The sequence below is a fragment of the Cryptotermes secundus genome, unplaced genomic scaffold (assembly GCF_002891405.2).
Source record: "Cryptotermes secundus unplaced genomic scaffold, Csec_1.0 scaffold682, whole genome shotgun sequence".
In the NCBI taxonomy this organism is placed as follows: domain Eukaryota; kingdom Metazoa; phylum Arthropoda; class Insecta; order Blattodea; family Kalotermitidae; genus Cryptotermes; species Cryptotermes secundus.
Window position 1 is genome coordinate 722,612 of NW_019730110.1, and position 25,296 is coordinate 747,907.

The window sequence follows — 25,296 nt, forward strand, 5'->3', positions numbered from 1 at the left end:
ACACAAAAATGCACCTGCAAACGAAATACAATTCACAAGAAGAGGACAGCCAGATGGAAGTGTCACAGGTGTTACCCAGCAACGTAATTTCCCAAAGAAAAACAACACAAATATTTACAGTCACATTTCATATTGTATCAACATTACACGTGGATCCTATCCAGTGGGTATCAGAGGCTTTCTTTTTGTCGGGGGTAAAGCGGCCGAGGCGTGAAACTGCAAATTCACTTCCATCAATATCAGAGGTTAAAAATAATGAGTGTTCATTACTAGATGAGTAATTAATTAATTAAGCACAGCGAAAATTTTGTTTGGCGCTACAGCCCCAATTTGGGTTTTGGCCTGCCTCCATGAAACTCTCCGTTTCACTTAAGTTTACTAGATCTTAGACATTCTGTAGGACTCCTTGGACGGGTGATCAGCTCGTCGCAAACACAGCAAAACGCACATACACACACAAACACCAAACATCCATGTCCTGAGTGGGATTCGGACCCGCGAACCCGGCTTCAGAGCAAACGAAGACAGTACATGCCCTAGACCGCTCGGCTGCCGTGACCTGCTCAGCGAAAACTTTACTCTTTTTATTTTTTAAATTCGTTTAGTGGGAGTGGAGTCCAGTTGGGTCCGCTCGGCACGGCGGCCACTGATTGGCCTATTGTAGCCTGCTCCGGGTGATTATGACGATGGAGAATTTGGTGGAATGAAGATTGGCAAAGGAAACCGAAGTACTTGGAGAAAACCCGCCCCAGCGCCACTTTGTCCGCCATAAATCCCAGCTGACCAGACCCGGGATCGAACCGGGCCGCCGCGGTGGGAAGCCAGCGCTTAAACGCTTGAACTATGGCACGGCCAAACTAAAGAGTTTGGCCTAAAGTTAGCTGGCTACGAACTGGTCAAATGGGATTCCACTCTTCACGGACACAACAATTATTGTCTTCTGCATCACCTGCAGATCTAAACTGGGGCCCATTTTGGTCATAAACCAGAACTTTCCTCTCAGCTACCTATAAATCTTGAAAAACAGTCTCTGCAATGTGACATCGTGTATTCTGGTAGATATTACTGACTTTTATGAAAACACGCTGGGTGCATTTATTCTATTCTGAAGATGGAAACGGTCGAAACCAGCTAAGCAAGCCGTTTTCTTCTCTTTTATCATTTGCTCTCATTTCTCCTTTCATCCTCAAACTTTACTCTTTCTCTTTCTCCTGCTCCAGTTATTCATTTACTTTTTCTAATCCATTTCCTTATTCTCTTTATACTCTTTTTTTTTTCTTTCCACCCCTTATCATGCTCTCTCTTCTTACTTTCTTTTCATGTCCCTACTCGTGAAATTATGTTCAGGGTTTGAAAGGATTAACAGAGTAAATCCTCAGTTCCCCGAACCCCCATTTTCCCATAAGTTCCTGGTGTCGCTAAATGCGGTATATGTTTTTATCAGGAATGTAAGCCCGTCAGTTGACAATGGACTCATATTCTCTTCAATTAGTTAAAATACTTCCTTTGTTTGGCGATTACTTCAAATTATATTTGTCACTAGAATTCAATTTTCGATCTCACGTGACTGTGTCAACTTCTTCCTTTGTGTGACGCCGTCTCACAGCCTTGACCGACTTCTGGGTGGAGATGCAACGTGAACCAAAAATACGGGTAATTCCACCCAGCCGTAACTACAAACCGTTACGCTTTTTAAACCGCTCTTTAAACAAAACGTTTACCCTGGAAGTATGCTTAGAAAGTGAAAAGAGTATATGGCCGGAAATGATAATTATTTTCTTTTGTTATCTATTTTCTTTCTCATAGACATGGTCTTGAAATTGTTTCTTGTGTATATATTGTTTGTAGTATGAGTGGGTACCAGTATGTAATTATTACGACATTTGACAAGGGAATCCCCTTGGATATAAAAAGATGTGGCCCTCAGAAATCCTGAGCAGTTGCAAGAAAAGAGGGAACATGGACGCTCGCAGTCAGGTAGGACACGCATGCCACTGGCTAGCAGAGTTCTATAACGCGAATACTAACTCTCGTTTCTAATGTAATATATTAATGTGCTATAAGCAGACCGGCCGGTCACGGTAGCCGAGCGGTCTAAGGCGTGTACTGTCTTCGCTCGCTTGGAAACCGGGATCTTGGGTTCGAATCCCACTCAGGGCATGGATGTTTAGTTTGTATGTGTGCGTTTTTCTGTGTTTGTGTACAGGTAGAGGCCTTGCGACGAGCTGATCACCCGCCCAAGGAGTCCTACCGAATGTGTAAGATCTAGAAAAACCGAAGTGAACAGAGAAGTTCATGGAGGTAGGCCTAGGCCCACTGGGGCTGTAGTGCCAAGGGGAAAAAGAATAAGCAGACACTTCTGGCCTGGCGTGAGGAATTTATTTGACTGACTGACTGATTGATTGATTGAAAGAATGATACAGTAAATGCTGAACAACCATCTTCAGGTTTATCGAGCGAAAGAGAAGGTGGATAACAATAGTGAGAGAACTGGGTGACTCAGGGAATAATTATTTGAATCAACCACAGTGTGATTGTTATTCAGAGAAATTGGTGATTGGGCAAAGGTTTGTTTGAATCAATCACTGACTGGATGATATTTAGAAAAATCTGGTGAATGGACGAATGGTTGTTTTAGTCAATCACTGTGTGAAAGCTATTTAAACCAACTGATGATTGGGCGAATGACTGAATCAACCACTATGTGAATGTTATTCCGAGAAACTTGTGATCTGACGAATTATTGTTTGAATTAAACACCGAATGATTGTTATTCAGAGAAACTGGTGATGGGCCGAATTCTTGTTTGAATCAATCACTGAGTGAAAGCTATTAAGAAAAGCTGGTGATGGGGCGAATAGTTGTGTTAGTCAATCACTGTATGAAAGCTATTTAAAAAACTGATGATTGGGCGAATGGTTGTTTGAAACAATAGTTGAGTGGGTAACTATTCAGAGAAATTGATGACTGGGCGAATGATTGTTCAAATAAATCACTGAGTGAATGCTGATCAGAGACGTTGGTGATTGGGTGAATATCTGCTTGAATTAAGAGATGAGTGAATCAAACTAAGTGACAATGAAGATTACAATGTTCGCAGGTTTACCGAGTGAGAAGGTCTGTGGGTAACAATGATCAGAGAAATGTGTGAGTGTACGAACGACTTTTTGAATCAAACAGAGAGAGAAAATGAGTATCAGCTATTCAAAAACATTAAAATACGTGTTTATTAAGCGAAATTGTTGGTGGGTAACAAGAGTTAGAGAAATTGGTGATTTGGCAAATGATCTTTTTAATCAAGTACTGAATGGGTATAGACATGTAAAAATAAATCGTCAATATTCAAGAAGATAGGAATCTTTATGTTCATGGCTGTAAGGGCTTCAAATGTCACATAGTTTAAGGGATGTTTTTGTAAATATATTTTTGGGACACCTTATGGTTAGTTCAAAATTCCATTCCGTTCTGCAGCAGTCGGTTGAGAGTAAATGTTTACCCATTCTTTCCAATATCCGGTGCAGATGATATATTTATGAATACATTTTTCAGGAAATCCGCGGCTGTTACAAATCGAGCAATTTATTTCTTCCATTTATACAACAGTGACGTAAAAAATTACAACTCCCTCTTTCGAGCCTCAGAAGTTAATTTTCTTGTAAATCTGTTTTCGTAACCATAAGTGCCTAAGAAAAATACCGTCTTCTGGGATGTGACGCCGTGTAGATCTTGTGTGAACCGACGTTTCGGAGGAACGTGTAGCCTCCATCTTAATCTACACTGAAGAGTGAGGCGATACGTTCCTCCGAAACGTCGGTTCACACAAGATCTACACGGCGTCACATCCCAGAAGACGGTATTTTTCTTAGGCACTTATGGTTNAACATTTTTTTCCCGCCATGCATTTGTAAATGAATGTCTTGCCCCTTTCACTCTCCTCACTCTCTTGTATAGCGACTAGGATGCAAACTGAAATACCGCAGTTCAATTCCCGGCAGGGTTACAATATTTTTCCTTTCTCTATAGTCGAGACCGGCTCTGGAGCCCAGCGAGTCCCCCAGTCAATGAGCACCGCTAGCTGCATCCCCGGGGGTAAAGCGGCCGGGACGCGAAACTCAACACTCACCTCCATCTAGTGCATAGGTTATAAGCGACTGCGCTATAGCGCCACTCCCCCCTTCCGTCTTCACGCCGTGAGGTCTAATTTGATAGAGAGAAAAATTTCCTTTCTAAGTCGCAAACTACGCTAAGAAGAGTAAACCGTCTGACACATAATTCTAAGCCCCTTGTTGCGAATATTAGAAGCTGAGCAATCATTTCCTCTGTCGGAATCACACTGAAGAAAACAAATACTTTTTCCCTTTTCGATTTGCCTAACTTTCAGATTACGGCTTTCAAAACATAAAAATTTCTAAAGAATTTACAAGTTTAAACTTGTAAGCTAATCTAAAATTGGCTTAAAACTTCGTAATATGTACATAAAGAGGCAGTTAGACACGCCTATCCGATTTAGAAAACCGACATTAACGGCCGTGGGGATTCGTTGCGCTGACCACGCGACACCCTCTATCCGCTAAAGTTGGCACTAACTTCGCCGACAAGAGGCGGTCGCTCGGTCGGTAAAGTTCACTTGCGGACTAAAAGCCACAAATTAATAGTAGTAGACACGCCTGTTAAAATCACTGGACAACAACTAAACAGGTTAGCGTAGCGGTAGTTATTATACGTCACACTCCGAAACTTGCGAATCGAATTGCAGTTGAAAACTTTTGATAATATCCGCGTTTCTTAACGATTTTTCTAATTCTCTCCAAACAAGTGTGACAGACCGTAGTTCTTTGTTGTAGAACAGTGTAACTCGGAGTAAGTTCGACGTTTCGGAGGAATATTTTGCGTCCCTCTTCAGGTTCGAATTGTAAACCAAGATAAATCAGAAGAAACAGGCGGCAAGCTGAGCTGAGGAAACAGTCTGATTATCTTGATTTCATGCTTGAGTTAATTTTCGGTCCTGATTATGGAAGCAGTAGGTTTCTATGAAACGTCGGGGTTTTTGAACTATATAACGTTACAAGCTCGAAGGTCGTACTCTTTATAACATCTGTCATGAAAACATCTAACCCAGCATGGTTTTACCACCATTCTTAATGCTAAAAATTTGCAGTTGTACGAAATTTTTCTCAGAAATCGAAACCAGTTAGAAACGTTGTATAATCTTCATTAATTAAATACTGTAAATATCAAAATCAATACATGGGGCGTAGCGCAGTCGGTATAACGACTGCCTACGGGTTGGACGATCGAGAGGTCGGAGTTCAGGTCCCGGTAGGGTCAGAATTTCTCTTCTTCATGTCGTCCAGACCTGCTCTGAGGCCCACCCAGCCTCCTATCGAATGGGTACCGGGGGCTCTTTTCCCGGGGTAAAGCGGCAGGGGCGTGAAGCTGACCACTCACCTCCAGCTAGTGCCGAGGTCTAGAAAATGTGGATCCATACATCCACTCCACCATACGCCTTCATGGTATAACGCTTAATTAGTGAAGTTGAAATGTTATATACACTTTAAATTCAATGTGTTAATATAATTTATCATTGAATTTTTGTTATTCTTTCATATAAACCTTCTCTCCCAAGACTGAAATAAAATTAAATATTTATTCCGACTCATTGAAAACGGAAATATACAATAATTTTGAAGCACACTTTAGTCATTATATTTGGAACTCATAATTGTATACAACAGCATCAAAATCAAATAGAAAAAGAAGCATAAGATTTTCTACTAACCATAACAATGAACTTCAAAGTGATTACAACTTCTCCTCGCTTACAGCACGTAATAATTTGCTTTTCAGCACTTCACCTTCCATCCACACATCACTTGACCAATACCTAATTACATCTACAGAAATAATACACAAAATGTCTTCCTAGGGCTAGCGACACTATAAATTTAAGTGAATCACAGAAAAGCAAATTAAGTCGTAAATTATTACATAACACACTTAACACAACTACAGATTCCAGTTAATTTATCTTTTATACAAACAGGCAACCAATGCTAATATTACACAGAAATTCTGTTCGTGTATCACAGACTACGCATGAAATACTGTGAACGTTTTAACCGAGAAATGTTCACACAACACTCACCATTAATACTGTATAGCCCAATGGTTATTATTTGTACCAGCTGCTTTAACACTTAAAGTCTAAATTCTGCATGTGTTTAGTGTGGTTCTCACAACAAACAGTGAACGTTTCGCCGAACAATATTAAAAGGTGGTGTGTTTCCTGTGAAGTACGAACTGAATCTCTATATAGTAATTAGATCAGTGGATCAGATGGATTTTACCCCTAATGTTATACGAAAGACGAGTGCTATGTATAACATACAAATTGACCTAGTAGATAAAACTTGATGCATACTATGTATATTCCTCATTTTATGAAAGTTTATAACATATTCAAGTATTTTGTAGCCTTAAATTATTTGGGCCGAAGCATATCATAAGTTTGCGGATCGTAATAGCGGCGGGGTCTGAGGTATGATCACTCTGCGCTCATTAGAACGATGAGATAGTGGGTTCTAATCCCATTCAAGACACGTATGTCTGTGTGCGTTTATTCTGTGTGTAGGTAGCAGCGTTGGGACATGCTGACACCCCATTAAAGGATTCCTACCAAATGCGTCTAGGATTAAAAAATTTTAAAAATCAGCCGAAGTACAACAAAAGGTTGTAGAGCCAGAGATAGATGGGTACCATAAGTGTGATAAGAGACTGGCAAAAAATTATACGTCACATTTTTTATTTCTCACGCTAACATATCAATTAATCTAAATTTCCTGTACCGATACTGTTCTGTGTGTTAAATGTAGCAGTGGTAATCATATTTGCATTACGGTCTATTGGTTTAGATACACCATAAAGCTAAATACATCAATATTTCAACCTTGATATCAATTTCACATACAGACATAACTAAATGTGTATTGAATTGTCGCGTCACGAACAGTTTTCATTGAAAGAGAGAGCTTGGTTTTATCGGATCGTTTAATTCTACTGTATGTGCTCCCTGATGAGCTCAGTGTCCTTGCTAATCACCACGTTGGGCCACTGAACATTGGACTTTTGCACGCCTCAGTACTCCTTAAGTTTATGTTACAAGCACAGTTTCTATAAAACAACGTAAATAGAGCGAAGACTGTGAATATGAGAAAAAATTGAGGCTTTATTCTTTTTAGCACGCCCTCCCAGTCTTTTATAAATGGTGGGGGGAAGAGAGAACTGGATACTCACTCACGGAGCCGAGCCCTTCTTGAGGAGCCGCCAATTGCGCAGCTACTCAAGAACTTCCGAGCATTTTATGGAACCCGAAAGTTGATTACTATGTTCACAAGAGCCTTCCACTGGTCCCTATCCTCAGCCAGATCAATCCAATCCATACTATCCCATTCTATCTCTCTAAGATCCATTTTAATATTATTCACCACCACCATTTCATGGCCTTCCCAGTGGTCTCTTTCCTTCTGGCTTTTCCACCAATATTCTATATGCATTCCTCGTCTCCCCACTTCGTGCTACATGCCCTGCCCATCTCATCCTCCTTGACGTAATCATTCTAATTATTCTACAAATTATGGAGCTCCTCATTATGCAGTTTTCTCCAACCTCCTGCTACTTCGTCTCTCGGTAGTGTAGTAGGTTGAGACACTATGTTACAAGCTAGAAGATTGAGGGTTCGAGTCACGATGAGGTGGAAAGCTGGATACTCAGTGTTTTCAAATCTGATTTTTTTGTGTTTTTTTAAAGGGATGCATCCTTGTTGTGTTCAATATACTCATTCCTTTATTAAAATCCGTCACAGCACAACAACAAAACAGTCGACCTTTAACACTATTTTGCTACATGTTTCGGATTTGTAGAAAGCCGTCATCAGACAAATACACAATTAACGTGTTCTTAAGCTGTGTATGCACTTCAATAGCGTAAGAACAGGTTAATTGTGTATTTGCCTGATGATGGTTTTCTAAAAAGCCCAAACATGTAGCAAAATACAGTTAAATATCAACTGCTTTGTTGTTGTGTTGTGATGGATTTTAATAAAGAAATTTATGAGTTTATGTTAGTTTCTGAAAAATATTTCATTGCTACTTAAACTGATTTTTCATAATGGATAAAGATTACATCATTCTTCTACGAGATATACAGAACTGACGCTGTCACAAACAATATAATAAGTAAAGTGGCTTAGATAGGTTTACGCCGTGGCTTATTTGAAGATTTAGTCATAAAATGAGGAGCACCAACTTCTATGAAATGTCCCCCATGAAGTCCGGTAAATACTCACCGACGTTTTAGAGAAATGTAGTGCATGTATTTCGGACTAGAAGAATAAACCAAATAAACAACAAGAAATAAGCAAGACACAAAAAGAATTGTGTAGGACTTTCATCAGACAATTCGCTGAACTTCTACCGGGCTACACGGCGTCACAACCCAGAATATAGAATTCTTCATAGTCACGGCTGTGAACCCTTCAAATACAATGTTCTCAATCTATGTTCGACATCTTTGCCCAAGAGACAAATTTACACACACGCACACAGAAAAGGTGAGTGAGTAAAATTATGGGTTAGCGACTATCACGTGTAGAAATGGAAATCGACAATACAGGAGTACAATCACGACTAGACATTCACATAAACATTTCCATTTCAATTTCATAACTTTCATTTCCCGATATATTAAAGACAAATTTGTCCCTGTGCCTAAAAATTAAAGACTAGGGATGAAAACGTATGGGGGAATGGATGTATGGATCAAGGTATTCTTGACCTCGGCACTAGTTCGTGATGAAGAGTTAGCTTGACGCCTCGGCCGCTTTACCACTGGTACCACTTGGATAGGAGGCTTTGTGAGTCACAGAACCGGTTTGGACGCCATGGAGGATAGAAAAATCTCTGCCGTCTAACCCGTGACCAGTCGCTATTCTGACTGAGCTATCCCGCCTCCTCTTCCCGACGCACTGTCTGCATAAAGCCAGATACAAACGGCCATCTTGCATGAGCAGGTTGTGCTTTATATGTTTCGGGCTAACAACACTCTCATCATCAGGAATCATAATTTATTAAAAGAAAACTTCACAGTTCCTACGTGTAGAAAATTAAACCATCTGAAGTACGGGTCCCCTAAAAGCTAGTCTCATATAACGTTACAGTATGGAGACGTGCGTTATATTGTAACTTGTGTTTAATGCTAATGGGTTTTATGTCCCATATATTTCAAGTCTACATGTATAGATTGTATTTTTCTTTACTTGGGTGGTAAATTCCACCTGATTTTGCTTTAAATTTTTTATATGTATTTTTTAATGCGATCACTGGGTAATTCTAGTACCTACTTCACTGGTCATAAGCTTATAGAGAATACGTTGAAAAATGAACAACAATGAGAAGGCATAAGACTAGTAAACAACTGTTTAGCATTGCAAGAGTAAGTCATCTTTATCACGTGGACACACTGGGGCCACTTGATAATCAGCAATAACTGAACTCATGGTCAGCAAAATCACTTGCTGCGGAAAGCAACGAGGAGTATTGTGTGGCAGCTATTCTTAGTCGTGGTCCAGCACTTAATGCTTTCTCGGATTTCTACCATATTATTGTGGGAACGCGGTAGCGTAGTTGGTTGAGGCACTACGCTACTAGCCGGAAGGTCGCGGGTTCGAGACCCGATGGGGTGGATTTTTTTTCCAATTTACCTAATCCTTCCAGCCCTGGGGTCGACATAGCCTCTGACAGAAACGAATGCCAGAAATCTTACTGGGGGTAAAGGGCGGCCGAAGCGTAAGGCTAATAGCCTTACCGCCATCTGAGAGCCGACTGTCTAGAAAGTGTGGGAGCCTCGACCTCTCACAACCCTATGGGCCTCCACGGCCTGTTACAGGAATATTTTTACTTTTTTACCAAACTATTTATCTGAAGTGCAAGAGTAAATGACAAATGAGAACAGATAAAGACGACCAGGGGGAGATCAAACTGAATGGAATGCATTAAATACTGGATTTAGAAAATGATGCCTTGTAATCTTTTGGAAACAAATATAAAGATAAAAAACAAAGACACTCATGGAAAGAGATAAAAAGATATCAATAAGAAATTTAATCTAGAAATAAATACAGAGAAAACTAATACTTCATATAAATTCTTGTCCGATCATCAGAATGAAGGGAGAAATCACAACAAAATAAATTTGCCGAATATCAGAAATTGCGGAAGTCTATTTATAACATTCATGACGAAATTAAGGCAGATAAACTTTATGGAGGCCGGTCACGGTAGCCGAGCGGTCTAAGGCATGCACTGTCTTCGCTCGCTCGGAAGCCGGGATCGTGGGTTCGAATCCCACTGAGGGCATGGATGTTTGTGTGCGTTTTTCTGTGGCTAGAGGCCTTGCGACGAGCTGATCACCAGCCCAAGGAGTCCTACCGTATGTCTAATATCTATTAAAACCGAAGTGAAACGGAGAGTTTCATGGAGGTAGCCCTAGGCCCAAGTGAGGGCTGTAGCGCCAATGAAAAGAAAACTTTATAGAGTGCTACTCAATCTACTCGTATGATGTTCTAATATTCAAGAATTAGAATACACAGATAAAGTCCCCGAATATACACGATTAATTCTCTCCGAAAGTTTCCCTCTAATTTCGGAATATCTTTCTTTCTTCGATCCTAACCGAATCATCATTATTAACTCGCTCCTGCTTTAACCATATAAGCACAGTAGTTACAATACGTCCAAAATACTTTAACATTAAGAGGCAATTATTTTGCGCACAAAGTTTATTTTTGTTCCGGTACAATTCTCACAATAAACAGCTGTTATTTCTCTAAACTGCATTAACCCGTTCTTTATAATTGGGACGCTCTCTCTTTATTGCAAGGTAAGAACTAAATTTTTATGTACTATTTAAGTTAAATTCATGCTTCAAAGAGCTAAGCGGCCGGTGCGTAGTATTTAATTGTGGACTGTTTTCCGATGACTATGCCTGCAGGCTTTCTTATACGACAGTTCACTGTCAAATGCGAAGTGACGTATCGAATAGACCATACGTTACGTTTTATCAGTCCTGTGTTCTATATAAATTTTATCAGTTCACAGCTGATAATAATAACAATATTACAAGCAATCAGTGCTCTCATTAACTAAGGATTATGTGCTGTTCCTAACCAAAATATTGTATAGTGGTCATAGTTCCTGGCTACAGATCCTGAGATCCCGGGTTCGATTCCCTGCACTATCAGATTTTCTGAGAAGTAGTTGGTTTGGAATGGGGTTCACTCTGCCTCCTGAGGATAATTGAGCTGTTTCAAGAAAATAGCCTACAAAACCGGAATTAATGGCCGTGGGGATTAATTGCGCTGACTGCGCGACATCCCCTATTTGCTAAATTTGGCACTAACTTCGCCAACGAGCGGCGGTCGCTCGGCCGGTATAGTTGCGGACTCAAGCTACAGAGTTTGTTTTGTTTTGTTACAGATGCGTGGTTTCATGCTGTTGGTATGTGCTTTGGCATTTACCTTAGCCGAGGAAAAGGCGTCTGTCGAAACCGCCGACGATAACACTAAAGAAGACTTGAATCCTGAAGCAAGCAGCAGACGTAAGTAGCATTTTCATATCACAAAAAGGTGCTGTGCTGTTTGCAAATAATACGTGTATAAATAGCTTATCCGGGAATAGGCCTCAAATCGTTCGGCCGGTCAGGCGGGAAGGGCGCACACTCCAAGCATCAATTTCACCTCACGTTTTCGGACTTGTAACGTAGCCGACACTGTCGCCCCAGACGGTCAGTGATGGACTACAGTGAGGTGAGCGGAATCTGTTGCACTGTCACAACAGATTTTCGTTTCTTAGACACGATATTATTTTTCTGACCTGAACGCCATTTTGCGATACTGAAGAATGTAGCTTACCTAGCAGCTGGAACGCGAAGTTCATCTGCTGCAAACCAGGAGTCCAGCTGAAACTTCAATCTTTCCAATCGATATATTGCAACTGTACATTAAAGATGTTCTTAGTAATATAAGTTCCTTTATGGGCACATCAATACATGCACATGCTCTGCATCGCAGAATTCAGTGAGCAAAGCAAGACATGTCTTGAAGTAGCGCTTAATGTTCTTGTTTACAGTTTTTGGATTCGGGCTGGGCAACACGCTGTACGATAAATTCGCTGGATTTGCTGGTATGGGACGAGGCTATGGCGGTTATGGCGGTTATGGTGGTTATGGTGGTTATGGTGGTTATGGCGGTTCTGGTTTGGGATATGGACCCGGATATTATGGCAGCAGTGGATATGGTGGAGGTTATGGTGGCCTCAGCAGTGGATATGGTCTGACCGGCGGCGGATATGGTGGGTATGGTGATTCAGGATATGGTGGTTATGGAAGTTATGGAAATACGGGATACGGAGGCTATGGTAATTACGGCAGTAAGTACAAAAGTTATGATGGACTAGGAAGTGGAGTCGGAGGTTATGGTACTGGCTATGGGAACTATGGTGCTTACACAGGGTCCTACATACCCTTCAGTCTAAAGCATCGCAAATGAAATGCCTGCCTTGAAGTAATGAGTTCACGTGACTGTTATCTAAGAAACAGTAGTTCCGTAAGTGAGTATTGGTAATTTGAGAGAGAGAGAGCTGAAGTAGCAGACATATTGAAAGATAATGCTGAAAGTTCTGTCAGTATAAATGTAAGGTCTTCCGAGGGTTCGCTCTGCAAGCTGACAAACCGCAAACTGTGTTTACAATGCCTCTGAGGAGGATACCACTTCCAACATCTTACTTTACACATATGGCTACGTTACTGCCTTCGTGAAGATCTGTATTATATTATCCAACCTTCAAACAATGATTACTATGACCTCCACAAGGGAGGTTTCATAGAACACAGAGAAATTTCTCTCACAATCTTCTGTATTCTCTCAAAGATACTTTAGACAGAGGTTAACAAGATATTATTGTATTAAAAATAGTCTAAGCTCTTCATTTAATTAGACGAAATGTCTCTTTTATTTGGGATGATATCGACTGAAACAAAAGTTACTTCTACAAGGTTCGAAGACAGTTAAATTAAAATACTGGATACGTCCATACAAAACTAGAGCAATATGAATCAAAAAGAAATACTTTAACCTTATATCCAAAATGTTAATTATTTCACAGAATTAAAGAAATATTTGTTTTATTTCTGGATATCATATCATTGTAATCCAAGACCTGTATTCTGTCTCAATCAATACGTGTGTGAAGAACACCTAGCTCTGTAGAAATATACAAGTTAAGTTTTAATTTCATGTATCTGCATCCATAAATGCAATTAACTGCAATTTTGTAACCTAAGAATGTATTTATATTAAATGAAATATTAAATCTTATATATAATACATAATGACGTTGTATAATTCTGCACAAGACTGGGATGTGCTGGAGTACAGGGAGTTGAGAAATGCGACGTGCTGCAGTACGAGAGTTGATAAGTGTGACGTGCTGCAGTACGAGAGTTGATAAGTGCGACGTGCTGCAGTACAGAGAGTTGAGAAGTGTGACGTGCTGCAGTACAGAGAGTTGATAAGTGTGACGTGCTGCAGTACAGAGAGTTGAGAAGTGTGACTTGCGATTCTAAATACTTTTTCAGTATTGAAACGATGCACCTCTTCACTTTCAGAAAACCCCCACACTTTCAGATAAAACTACTTCCAGCATACGCAGTTAACAGTCTTGAGAGACCATGGGCTTGAATCTAAATCTCAGTTCAGAAGATGACTGGTCTACTTAATGGATGACTGAGGAACTAGGATTAGAGTCCTTGCATAGAAAAGAGATTTTGAAGAAAGCAGTCTTCTGGGATGTGGCACTGTCTGCGTGTACCGGTTCTCACGGTCGCTTTGCTTGCAGATTTCTTATTTTTCTTTCAACCCTGAAGATGGAGGCGATACGTTCCTCCGAAACGTCGGTTAACACCACATCTACACGGTGCCACATCCCAGAAGACTCTTTCTTCATAGTCACCGCCGTAAAAACCTCAGATCTTACAAAAGAGATTTTCTTTCTGTACCATTAGAGTATTCTTTTATCCATAAAACTATTACCCTCTCATGTACTTATGACTCTCCTAATTAGTATCTCCCTTTCAGATTTCCAACCAAAACTTTGTATGCATTTATCATTACTCCATGCGTGTTAGACGTCCCGCTCAGCTCATTCAGCTTGATGACATCACGAGTTACGTAAGCAGTGTATCCACTTCAACGAGCATGCTTACGGAAGAAAGAACACAGGGACCGACTGCTTTTTTATGAAAGAAGAACCGAACAGCTGGTCTACAAGTAACACTCTTAACTCTAGTCGAGAGGTGCTCCGTTCGAATCTCGGCCGCGACACTAGTTACCTCGCCTCAAGGCTTCTGTGGTCTTCCTCAGTCCGCAGAGACAAATTCCGTGTCAATATCTCGATTAGGACATGAATACTCCTTATAAATTCCACTATCATCCAATTCTGTTGAGTGTAGCCACTGAGAGCGTCGCAACAAGCCTCCTCCCCAAAATGGAAGAGAAGTGATGGGTACAGAAGGCTCACGGAGTCAGAACAATTTCGTACATTTCTAAGTACTACTCCAATTTTCGTCTTCCGAAACTTCATGGGAATCCTCAACATAACCAATATTCCGTCTGTTACTCTAATATAGTAACCGTCAAAAACACAGCTAGGAGCCATTTCTTTTATTGCTAGTGGGGTTGGGCTAAGTCCCTTGTACTGCGGCCACTTCTGGCCGATTGTACCAGTCCCATATGATAGGTGAGGGTGATTGTGGAGCAATTGGTGGAATGGAGATTGGCAGGGGAAACCGAAGTACTCGGAGAAAACCTGCCCCAGCGCCACTTTGTCCACCACAAATCCCAATTGACCAGACCCGGGATCGAAGCCGGGCCGCCGCTGTGGGAAGCCAGCGACTAACCGCTTGAGCTATGGCGCGGCCCAAGCTAGGAGCCATACTGCAAAACTAAGCTGTTCGCTGAAATTCACTTGGGATGAGGACGATTTATATAATAGGATTTACTTTTGATGTCGCATTCTACCATTCCTATCTTCCTTTAACAGTCCTCTTGATATCACGTCTTTATCCACATACTTTTTCGAGTTTCTCCTGAAACAACAACGCTTCCTCTTCTCCGCCGGTATAAATTCAACATCCTTCTTGGGCATCTATCATTTATTTACTTTTGGTCCGCCTACTTTTTCCCTTCTTGGCTTTTCTATTTCCTGTTGTCTTTTGTTTAGCTGGACGTGTCCCTTTCTACATTTCTCTTCTATTTTCCTTCAGGCTTATCATCACATCCCAAATATAAGTCTCGGAGAATGACTTGCTACATCATCCTGCTAGTGACATACGTAACTGACTATACAGCTAGCAGTTGCTCAGCTGCTCTGTAAATTAACAGAATCCTATATAACCCCAATGGGTTCTTTCCTGAACCAGACAAATCCATGTAAGATTTGAGGTTTTCACGGCCGTCACTATGAAGAATGTCGTCTTCTGGGATGTGACGCCATGTAGATATTGTGCTAACCGACGTTTCGGAAGAACGTATCGTCTCCATTTTCAGGGCAGAAAAATCCGCAAATGTGGAACCAGCGTGAGCATGTGGCTGCAGACTGACGCCTGCTCATTCTGGTTCATCGCTCACGGATTTTTCTACCCTCAAGATGGAGGCAATATGTTCCTCCGAAACGTCGGCTCACACAAGATCAACACGGTGCCACATCTCAGAAGACGGCATTCTTCTCAGACAAATCCAGTTCATAAACTCCCAGCTTATTCCTCTAAAAACCACTTTAATATTATTTTGCTCCAATGACTGCCTCTTCATAGTGGTCTCATTGATTAGGCTAATACATAAAATTATTGACTTTTTGACTTTATGCATCGTCCTAATTTTTATCTAAAAACAAATGTTCCGGAGCCTGAAGTCTGTCTCCATCCTCAGGTAAAAAGCGTACTCAATTGAGCCCAATCGATAGAGCTAGCCCCTATCTTCGGACACCATAACCAACACAAGGGAGGACATAAAAACAAACATAACACAAACCATCAGTGGGAGTTAAGACAAACATTACACAACTCCACATACATGAGACATTGTGCTCTTAGCCATGCGCGATTTTAAGGGCAGCTTGAGCCCAAACGAGTTGGCTTCTACCTGAGAGGGCAGACAGATTTAGTCTCCGAAACTTTGTTCTAAATAAAAACCATGGCGATAGATAATGTCGAAAATATCAATTAATTTAAATCAGACAAGTTTCAGCTCCACAGACTGGATGACCGAGAGGTCGGAGTTCGAGTCCCGGTAGGGTCAAGATTTATCTTTTCTCCACATCGTCCAGACCCCCTCCGGGACCCACCCAGCCTCCTATCCTATATGTACCCAGGGATCTGTCACCTGGGGTAAAGCTGATGGTGCGTGAAGCTGACGACTCACCTCCAACTAGTGCCGTGGTCAAGAAAACGTGGAACCAAATATCCACTCCCCCATACGCCTTCATAGCGTGGTGCTTAATTGGTCGAGCACATGGCTAACTTTACCTTAACTTACAGGCCTGTACTCTAACACAAGAGGATTCAACTATACATTTAACATACGTGTATAAACTAGCTAAACTAACTTCATGGAGCTGAGTCCTTCTTAAGAAGCCACCAATTGTGTAGCCACTCAAGAACTTTCCAGAATTTAACGGAGCTCGAAGACTATTTACCGTGTACACAAGAGTCCTCCACTGCCCCTATCCTGAGAAGGATAAATCTAGTTCATACCACCCCAGTCTATCCCTCTAAGATCGATTTTAACATTGTCCACTCACCTACGCCTTGGTCTTCCCAGTGGTCTCATCTCTTCTGGCTTTCCCACCAATATCCTATATGTATTCTTCTTCGCCCCCATTCGTGCTAATTTCCTGCCAATCTCATCCTCCCTGACTTGACAATTCTAATTAAGTTTGGCGATGAGTAACCGTTATGAAGATCTTCATTATGCAGTTTTATCCAACCCCCCATCACTTCATCCCTCTTCGATCCAAATATTCTCCTCAACACCCTGTTCTCCAACACCCTCAGTCTATGTTCCTCCCTTAATATCAGAGATCTTGTTTCGCACCCTACAGAACCACAGGCAAAATTATAGTTTTGTATATTCTAATTTTTATGTTTTTGGACAGCAGACGAGAAGACAAATGTTCCGGACTAAATGGCAGTAAGCATATCCCGAATTCAATCTCCCTTTAATTTTCTCCTGAATCAAGATTTGACTTGTTACTGTCGTTCTCAAACATGTGAATATGTTGAACTATAAATTACATAACATTCCATAAAGGTAAGCTACTTGTCTTTAACCTTCACCCAGTTTCTGAACTCACAACTTCATAAATGTAACACAGATCCGACCGCATGCGTGCTCAGAGCAACTGAATTATCCCCAAGTGTCTAATTAAGAAACATTGTAGACTGTGTTTCTGTTCTCTGGGTCAAAGTTGTGACAGGAAACACGCAGTACGAAATTACACAGAGTTTCCTTTGTAGTCATGGTACGAAAGTCTTCTGTTTGGTCCTTGAATATGCCTTATATATATGTGAATACAAGAACAATGCCAGTCAGGAGTGGCTGCGCAGACAGGAGAACCGCGTCTCATGAAGCATGTCTCGGAGAGTGGTAAGAACAATATTAATTCAGTTTCCTATATCATCATCATCATCATCATCATCATCATCATCATCATCATCATCATCTGCTTCAAGGTAGGCTTTTATTAGCCTGTTCTGTCTCAGAGAATATACTCCGCCATCGTCTTCTAAGTCTTAGTTCGTAAGGTAAAAAAAGGCCGCCTCTGTGGTTTAGTGGTCAGAGTTCCTGGGTACAGATCCAGAGGTCCCGGGTTCGATTCCCGCCGCTACAAGATTTTCTGAGCAGTAGCTGGTCTGGAACTGGGTTCACTCAGTCTCGTGAAGATAACTGAGGAGCTCCTTGAATGGAAAAGTAGCAGCTCCGGTTTAGAAAACCGAGTTTAACGGCCGTGGGGATCCGTTGCGCTGACCACGTNCCTCCATCTTCAGGGTAGAAGAAAAAATATAAGAAATCTGCAAGCGAAGAGACCATGAGAACCGGTAAAAGCTTCTACCCTGAAGATGCAGGCGATACGTTCCTCCGAAACGTCGGTTAACACCACATATACACGGTGCCAAATCCCAGAAGACTGCTTTCTTTATATGTGAAGTGTTGTATATTATACAAAGGAGATGGTTATGATTGAAAATTTGTGCGTGCTACTCGTGGGAGATATCTCTAAATGTCGAAGTAAAATCATCATTCGTTAACATGAAGGACTCGAAGGGAATATCGAGAGAAAGGCAAGGAAAGTTTATAGTACGAAAACATATATAAGAAACGGTGATTTCGCAATGGGAGGGACAGAAGAAAACCACGAAAACCGCAGTCAGGATGGTCGATAGATATTCGAACGCATATCTTCGATATATATATAGTAACCTCTGATTAAATCATATTTTAGTGTTATATGCAGTAAAGATATTTTTAATTAGGAAAGCGTTTGATTGTTATAACAGTAGAGCACATTATAATAGTCTTATAATATTTTTTCCCGTGGATAAGGATCTAATCAAATTAACCAAATTTGTTTTACCCTAACCACATTTCTCACTAATTGGTATGGATAATAAGCGGTCCACTGTGTTTGAAGATTAAAAGATAATGTTAATATTCCATTACACACTGTCCATGAAACAGCTCGCAGGTTGAAATTGGCAACTAATATCAAAATCATGATTTACTGATCACATGACCACGTGGTATATTAACTCATACGTTTCGGGACCGCAGGAACAAAGGGGTTGTGGAATTCATTGCTGCTTGAGGCACGCCTATATGTACTTCTTTTGTTTTTGTTTTTGTCCTTTGCAGAGTCAGTTCCTCTGACAGTCCGCCTTGTAGTTAAACCAGTGAGATACGTACGTAGTTATGGTTTCAAAATTAGTTCTGAATTTGAACTGGACAAAGGGTTCGAGCCCTTAAGGACAAAGATGGAAAGAAATCTTATCATTTATAATAATATTGTGGGGCATGGGGTAGCGTAATTACTCGTAGTTAAGCACTATGCTACAAGCCGGAAGGTCGCGGGTTCGATTCCCGACGAGGTCATTTTTTTTTCAATTTAATTAATCATTCAGGTCGCACTATGGCCCTTGGGTCGACTCAGCTTCTAACAGAAATGAGTACCAGGAATCTTCCTGGGGTGTAAAGGGCGGCCGGCGCTTAAGGCTGACACCTTCACCGACATCTGTGTAAGCCGATTGTCTAGAAAATGTTGAAGCCTCGACGTCTCACAACCCTGTGGGCCTCCACTGCCTGTTACGGGGATAGCTAACTAATAATATAGTGGCAATTCTCCTTCATAAATTTTGCATTCTGTTTCAGGCGATCGCTTTAGTGATCCTTGCGACACTTGGATCAAGAATTCACGGAGAAGATCTGCAGAACGGAAGGAAACCTGAAGAACTGGAGACACAAGCTTCAGGTAAATAACGTCAGAACTATTCCTCAGAGTTCGTGAAACATCGTCTGAAACCTGCAAAATTGTTTCTACGAGTATTTCATTAAGTTTAAATTTATCATTTTTATTTTTATGCGCAGATACTATATAACAGAGTACGGTAATTACAAGTATCAGCACCTACTGCCATCTTCAGGCGATTTTCAACTCTTATTTATTCATGACAATTTTGTTCAACATATCTCAGAATGCAAACTAATTTATCTCCAATCCTTCTCCCTAACTGCCTAATTTTATTTTTATTTCCTTAATTTTTTCCAGTAGCACAACATATGTATAGATATACTGTATTATAAGTTAAGGACTTATAATATGTTTCATACATTGAGCCATCGTAACCTGTTGTACATGCATCTTTGATTATCTACTCTTTTCCTTATATTGGCCAATGCTTACATATGTGTACATATGTGTGTCAGACATTTAACACGGAATGTGTTATGAATTTTTAATGCATGGTGTATCTACACACAGAATACTGTCAGTGACTCTCGACGGGTTTTGGATTAGATATTGGATTTGTTGAACTCTTACGGATCGAAAAAAAAGATAAAAACAGGTAAAACTATCCCTGTAACAGGCAGTGGAGGCCGATATAGTTGTGATATGTCGAGGCTCACACATTTTCTAGACATGGACTCACAGACGACGGTGAGGTTTCAAGCCGTATGCGCTGGCCGGCCTTTACCCCCAGGAAGATTTCTGTTAGAGACTGAGTCGACCCCAGGACTAAAGTGCAGCTGGAAGGATTAGGTTAACTGAAAAGAAAACCACTAACTTCATCGGGAATAGAACCCGCAACCTTCCGGCTTGTAGCATAGTGCATCAACCAACTACACTACCGCTTGCCCCACTTACGGATCGTAACCACACGTAACGATAACAGTCTCACAGAATTACACACTCCAAATATCACTGTAACTACAGCACACATAAAGTCTTGTCTTCACAGCCTGACTTTCAACTGAGCTCTGAACTCCTTGTTCCAAACAGTACCGGTTATAACATCTAAACAAGGACTGCGTAATTGTTGCATTCGTGTGTTGCAGCAGGAACGTGTTTACCGAACCGTTTCCTAGCAGAGACCGTATATTGTTGTTTATTGAAATATGTTGTATAGCAGCGAATGTTGTTTCTTTGTTTGTCTCACGGTCGCTGCCTTGAAACGGGTCTATACGCCACAATATGTTGACGGAACCAAACGATAAATATAACACGCATACTATGAAGGTATGACGCAATATTTATAATATTTTTAATTTCCTGTCATTTGAATTCTATACCATATCTTTAATTTAATGAATTAGCGAAATTGTAATATGTTAACACATTTTTAAAACGTTTGTTAGCAGTAATTATACAGAGTGATTCTACATTATTGTCGGGGTTTCCTTTTATAATCCATGGAAAACCCGACAATAATTTGGAATCACTATATATTCAAATCCCCAGGCATTCGCTATGTATATTTTCCTCGCTTTTTATTGCAGGGTCGGGCAATGAAGATTTGAACGACGTGTATAATGGCGAATATGGAAGAAACCCTGGGTATTATACCGGCCTCGGTACTAACTACGGAGGAACTTATGGACTTCCTAACGGCGTTGGGATTTCAGGACTAGGATACAGCAACTTAGGTTACGGTGGATTAGGCTATGGAGGAACGTATCCGGGTTATGGTGGTTATGGTGGTTATGGTGGTTATGGAGGTTATGGTGGTTCAGGAGTTCCTGGAATCTACTCGGGTTATGGTGGCTATGGGAATTTTGGAGGTTATGGTGGTTCAGGAGTTCCTGGAACCTACTCGGGTTACGGTGGATATGGAAATTTGGGAGGTTATGGTGGTTCAGGAGTTCCTGGAATCTACTCGGGTTACGGTGGCTATGGGAATTTGGGAGGTTACGGAGGTTATGGTGGTTATGGTGGTTATTACGGTCGCCGTGGTTTCTATGGCTAGAAAAGTATGACGCAACTGTAATATCTGCCGAGAGAATTAGAGGACAAGACGAGTACAGACACATTTAATAAAATAATTCGCATTCAGTAAAAACCTAAGTTCCGCAAAGCTACATTTGGCATCACTGTTTCTCTACTTCCTCCCCCTCCTATACTTCCTCCCAAGTCCTTCTATATGTGATTAGTACAAGCCTCAGCCGCCAATTCTAGCAACAAAGGCTAGAGTACTGTGTAAACCAAATACGATGACGGCCGAGTGGCGGATTGCCGCACCGTCAGACACTGTTGCCATACCTTCCACCTGAAGTTGCCCTGCATATAATGGCCACCATATACATCAATGGTGCGTTCTGGCTACTTGGCAGCACCACACACTGGCCCGCCATTCATCTCTCTTTGCTTTATATAACTAAACACTTCAGATTACGTGTCTAACTTCTACGGATTACTTGTATTTAGGCGTGTTGTAAGTGCTGTTTTTTATCAATGTGGCGTCATGCGTACTGTGCTGCCATCTATGATCGTACACCTTTAAGTACAACAGAGTCAAGAGTGGCGGAAAAGGTAGCAAAACCAGTAAGAGGGTTGATTACCGTTATGCCCTTCTCAATTTCATTTTCTTTCTTCTCTGTTGAATCCACAACGGTCATATAAAAAAAACTGAAATCTTGACACTGCAAGGAATTTAGTCAAAGACATCGCTAGGATATTTACATACTNACTGATTACTGTTATGCCCTTCTCAATTACATTTTTTTTCTTCTCTGTTGAATCCACAACTTTCATATAAAAAAACTGAAATCTTGATACTGCAAGGAATTTAGTCAAAGACATCGCTAGGATATTTACATACTTTTCATGTATTTATAAAAGCAATCATTTAGTTTTCAATTTAAATGTAAATGTGACTGCATATGAATTGGCTTAATTAGTCTCGCTTAATCATTCATCAAAAGGTGAAAGGCACTTAGCAACGTGAGAGCTAACTTAAAAATTACGTAAGCAGTACATTTTCATATACACCAGTCCAAGTCTCTTACTGAAACTCATTGTACTATTATAAAATTTTCGACACGTATAATAGCTCGGCATTCATAAACGTTCAGAACTGTTGTGTATGGCAAATCTTGTTTGAAGAACAAGTTTTCGTTGTACCCTAAGTTATTGTTTTAAGTCATTTCAATATATGAGCGATGTATTACGAGAAAAAGATGCTGAAAAACTTCCAGACATTATATATTAATATACATAACAATACAGTTTTCTAAAATAACCACACATTTGAAAATATCTTAAATGTAACTACGTGCGAGAAACGTAAGAATTGACAGCATACGAAACCACAAATAAATTTCTCAAGCCAAAATACAATTAATATTCTCAAATCACTCAAAATCCTCTCAGATTCCCAATGTGTTATAAACATCCCAAGGAGTGGCATTCACGGGAACAGGTCTACGTGTATAGGATTTAAAAATGGAACATGGGAACTGCAAGTGCGAATGGAACCAGTTCACGCCAAAGAAAGCGAATTTACTGTTGTCTCAAAACAAACTGAATATTTATTACACTCCAGTTCATAACAAAGCTCTGGCTGTTACAGATCAGTTCATGCCGAAGAGTAGTGTTGAAAGTTCGGAGAATGCGACTGTAATATTAGGATTATTGTTAAGATGAATGCAGATTGTGTAGATGGGATGTGTAAAACCACCTCACGACTAGGTCCAATTGCAAGGTTTGACTCAAGATGTGCGTGTCCAGCCTCTGTTTCGACTAATAATGTCATATTTAGGAATGGTTATGTTGCTAAATATAAGAGCCAAATATTATTGTTGACAATATGCGTGAAAAACAATTAAATATATTTTTAATACATATGAAAAATTATTTTTGTATTAGACAAATTTTTCACGATATTTAGGCCTACAATAAAAAAACAAAACTCCGTGACTTGAGTCCGCAAGCGAACTATACCGACCAAGCGACCGCCGCTTGTCGTCGAAGTTAGTGCTAACTTCAGCGGATAGAGGATGTCGCGTGGCCAGCGCAACGAATCCCCACGGCCGTTAATCTCGGTTTTATAGACCGGAGCAGCTACTTTTCCATTCAAATAGCTCCTCATTTATCCTCACGAGGCTGAGTGGACCCCGTTCCAGGCTACTACTTCTCAGAAATAAAATATTAAATGTTTAAGACGGTATTAGTGGGTTTTTAGAGATTGTCCATTCGTCCGGTATCCTAAAAAATACAACAGAATGTTGAATCTCTTTCCGTTCTCATACAAAGGTGTGGGAGACACCTACTCTGATACCTTAGCCACTACGTCCAGTAACTTTCCAAAGAACCCAACGGAGTGTTTGTCTCCACCCCTCACCTGAGGATGGACACAGATCCAGTTTCTGAAACGTTGTATTCTCTAAGTGTTTTCAGAATACCGGACGATGGTCAAAATCCAAAAACCCAGTAATTCCGCATGTTTACACCATCTTCAGAATCCTTCAAATCTTATCTAATGTCGATTTATATAACCGTTGAATAAAAATGACTGGTGGCTGTAATAAAGAAGTCAATTATTTTAATAATCAGCAACACTATTATATCTAAGCATCCTGTTGCACTCTATACGCTATATGATATAAATTCCGTCCTAGGTGCAACAATTTATTGTAGGTCCTTCGTCCTATGTCCTATTGTAGAAGTAAGCAAGACGAAGGACCTACAATAAATTGTTGCACTTAGGACGAAGTTTATATCATATAATCAGCAACACATCATTATAAGAAGAATACAAAGAAGATGCTTGCACAAAATGTGTAAAGGTAAGGTAAATTTGCCCCAGAGATTAAGTAAACAACATGATATAAAGAATTATGGGGTAATGGAGGCAAGGTTCCACACCTTCTTAACCTTTGCATTAAGTGGAAGTGAGACGTCACGTTCTTCATTTCAAAGTAAATAAATTACATCACTATGCTAAAAGCCGAAAGACAGCGGATTCGATTCCCGATGAGGTGACTGGATTTTTCAATTGACCTAATCCTTCCAGCCGCATTATAGCCCTTGGGTCGACTCAGCTTCTAATAGAAATGAGTACCAGGAATCTTCCTGGGTGGTAAATGGCGGCCATCACATAAGGCTGTCAACTTCACCGCCATCTATGAGCCGATTTTCTAGAAAATGTGAGAGCCTCGACGTCTCAGAACCCTATGGGCCTCCACGGTCTGTTACAGGGATAGCTCTTTTATATTTACATTTAAATAAATTACAATAATTATAATTTTTACATGGCTTTGAAACAAGAAAACTGAATTGTACACAGAAATATTAATATACGAGTACGTTTATGTTACATACAATATCGTTGTATTAAAGACTGTTTCATGAGTATTTTAATATGTTTTAAATTCTCAAAAATTATATACAATTATGGAAAAAAATTCTTCAGCGAATGTCTTTCATATTAATAAGTATGTGCCCATGAGGACGAAGTTGTAAATGCCGAAACATCTTTAAAAAAATGAAGAATTTAAATTATTCTAAGAACTGTGTTGTAACTAAGTGTAGTGTGATAATGTTACAATGAACAGCGCTATGGAATACAACTCGACATGAAAGTAACAAAGTGGTTACTCCGACGTCCGGACAGCTTTACCCCTGAGGTTGTGGTTCT

The 25,296-nt window shown here is 40.4% G+C and overlaps 2 protein-coding genes across 4 annotated transcripts; both read left to right on the plus strand.

The window, feature by feature from the left end:
- The first annotated feature begins 1,905 nt into the window (after window positions 1-1,905).
- LOC111866216 (keratin-associated protein 19-2-like) lies at window positions 1,906-13,407 on the plus strand. Its single transcript, XM_023854959.2, has 3 exons — window positions 1,906-1,977; window positions 11,532-11,652; window positions 12,183-13,407. Exons 1-3 carry the CDS (start codon window positions 1,915-1,917, stop codon window positions 12,599-12,601), a joined length of 603 nt encoding a protein of 200 aa, XP_023710727.1. The 5' UTR covers window positions 1,906-1,914; the 3' UTR covers window positions 12,602-13,407.
- A 4,289-nt stretch (window positions 13,408-17,696) lies between these two features.
- Window positions 17,697-21,739, plus strand: LOC111866220 (keratin-associated protein 19-2-like). Of its 3 annotated transcripts, none has more exons than XM_033752169.1 (4): window positions 17,697-17,755; window positions 19,535-19,634; window positions 21,161-21,388; window positions 21,443-21,739. In XM_033752169.1, exons 1-4 carry the CDS (start codon window positions 17,741-17,743, stop codon window positions 21,625-21,627), a joined length of 528 nt encoding a protein of 175 aa, XP_033608060.1. In that variant the 5' UTR covers window positions 17,697-17,740; the 3' UTR covers window positions 21,628-21,739. The 3 variants fall into 3 exon arrangements, with proteins under 3 accessions (XP_033608060.1, XP_033608061.1, XP_023710733.1); XM_033752170.1 differs by having other exon boundaries at window positions 21,161-21,370; XM_023854965.2 differs by having other exon boundaries at window positions 21,161-21,739.
- Window positions 21,740-25,296: the final 3,557 nt, after the last annotated feature.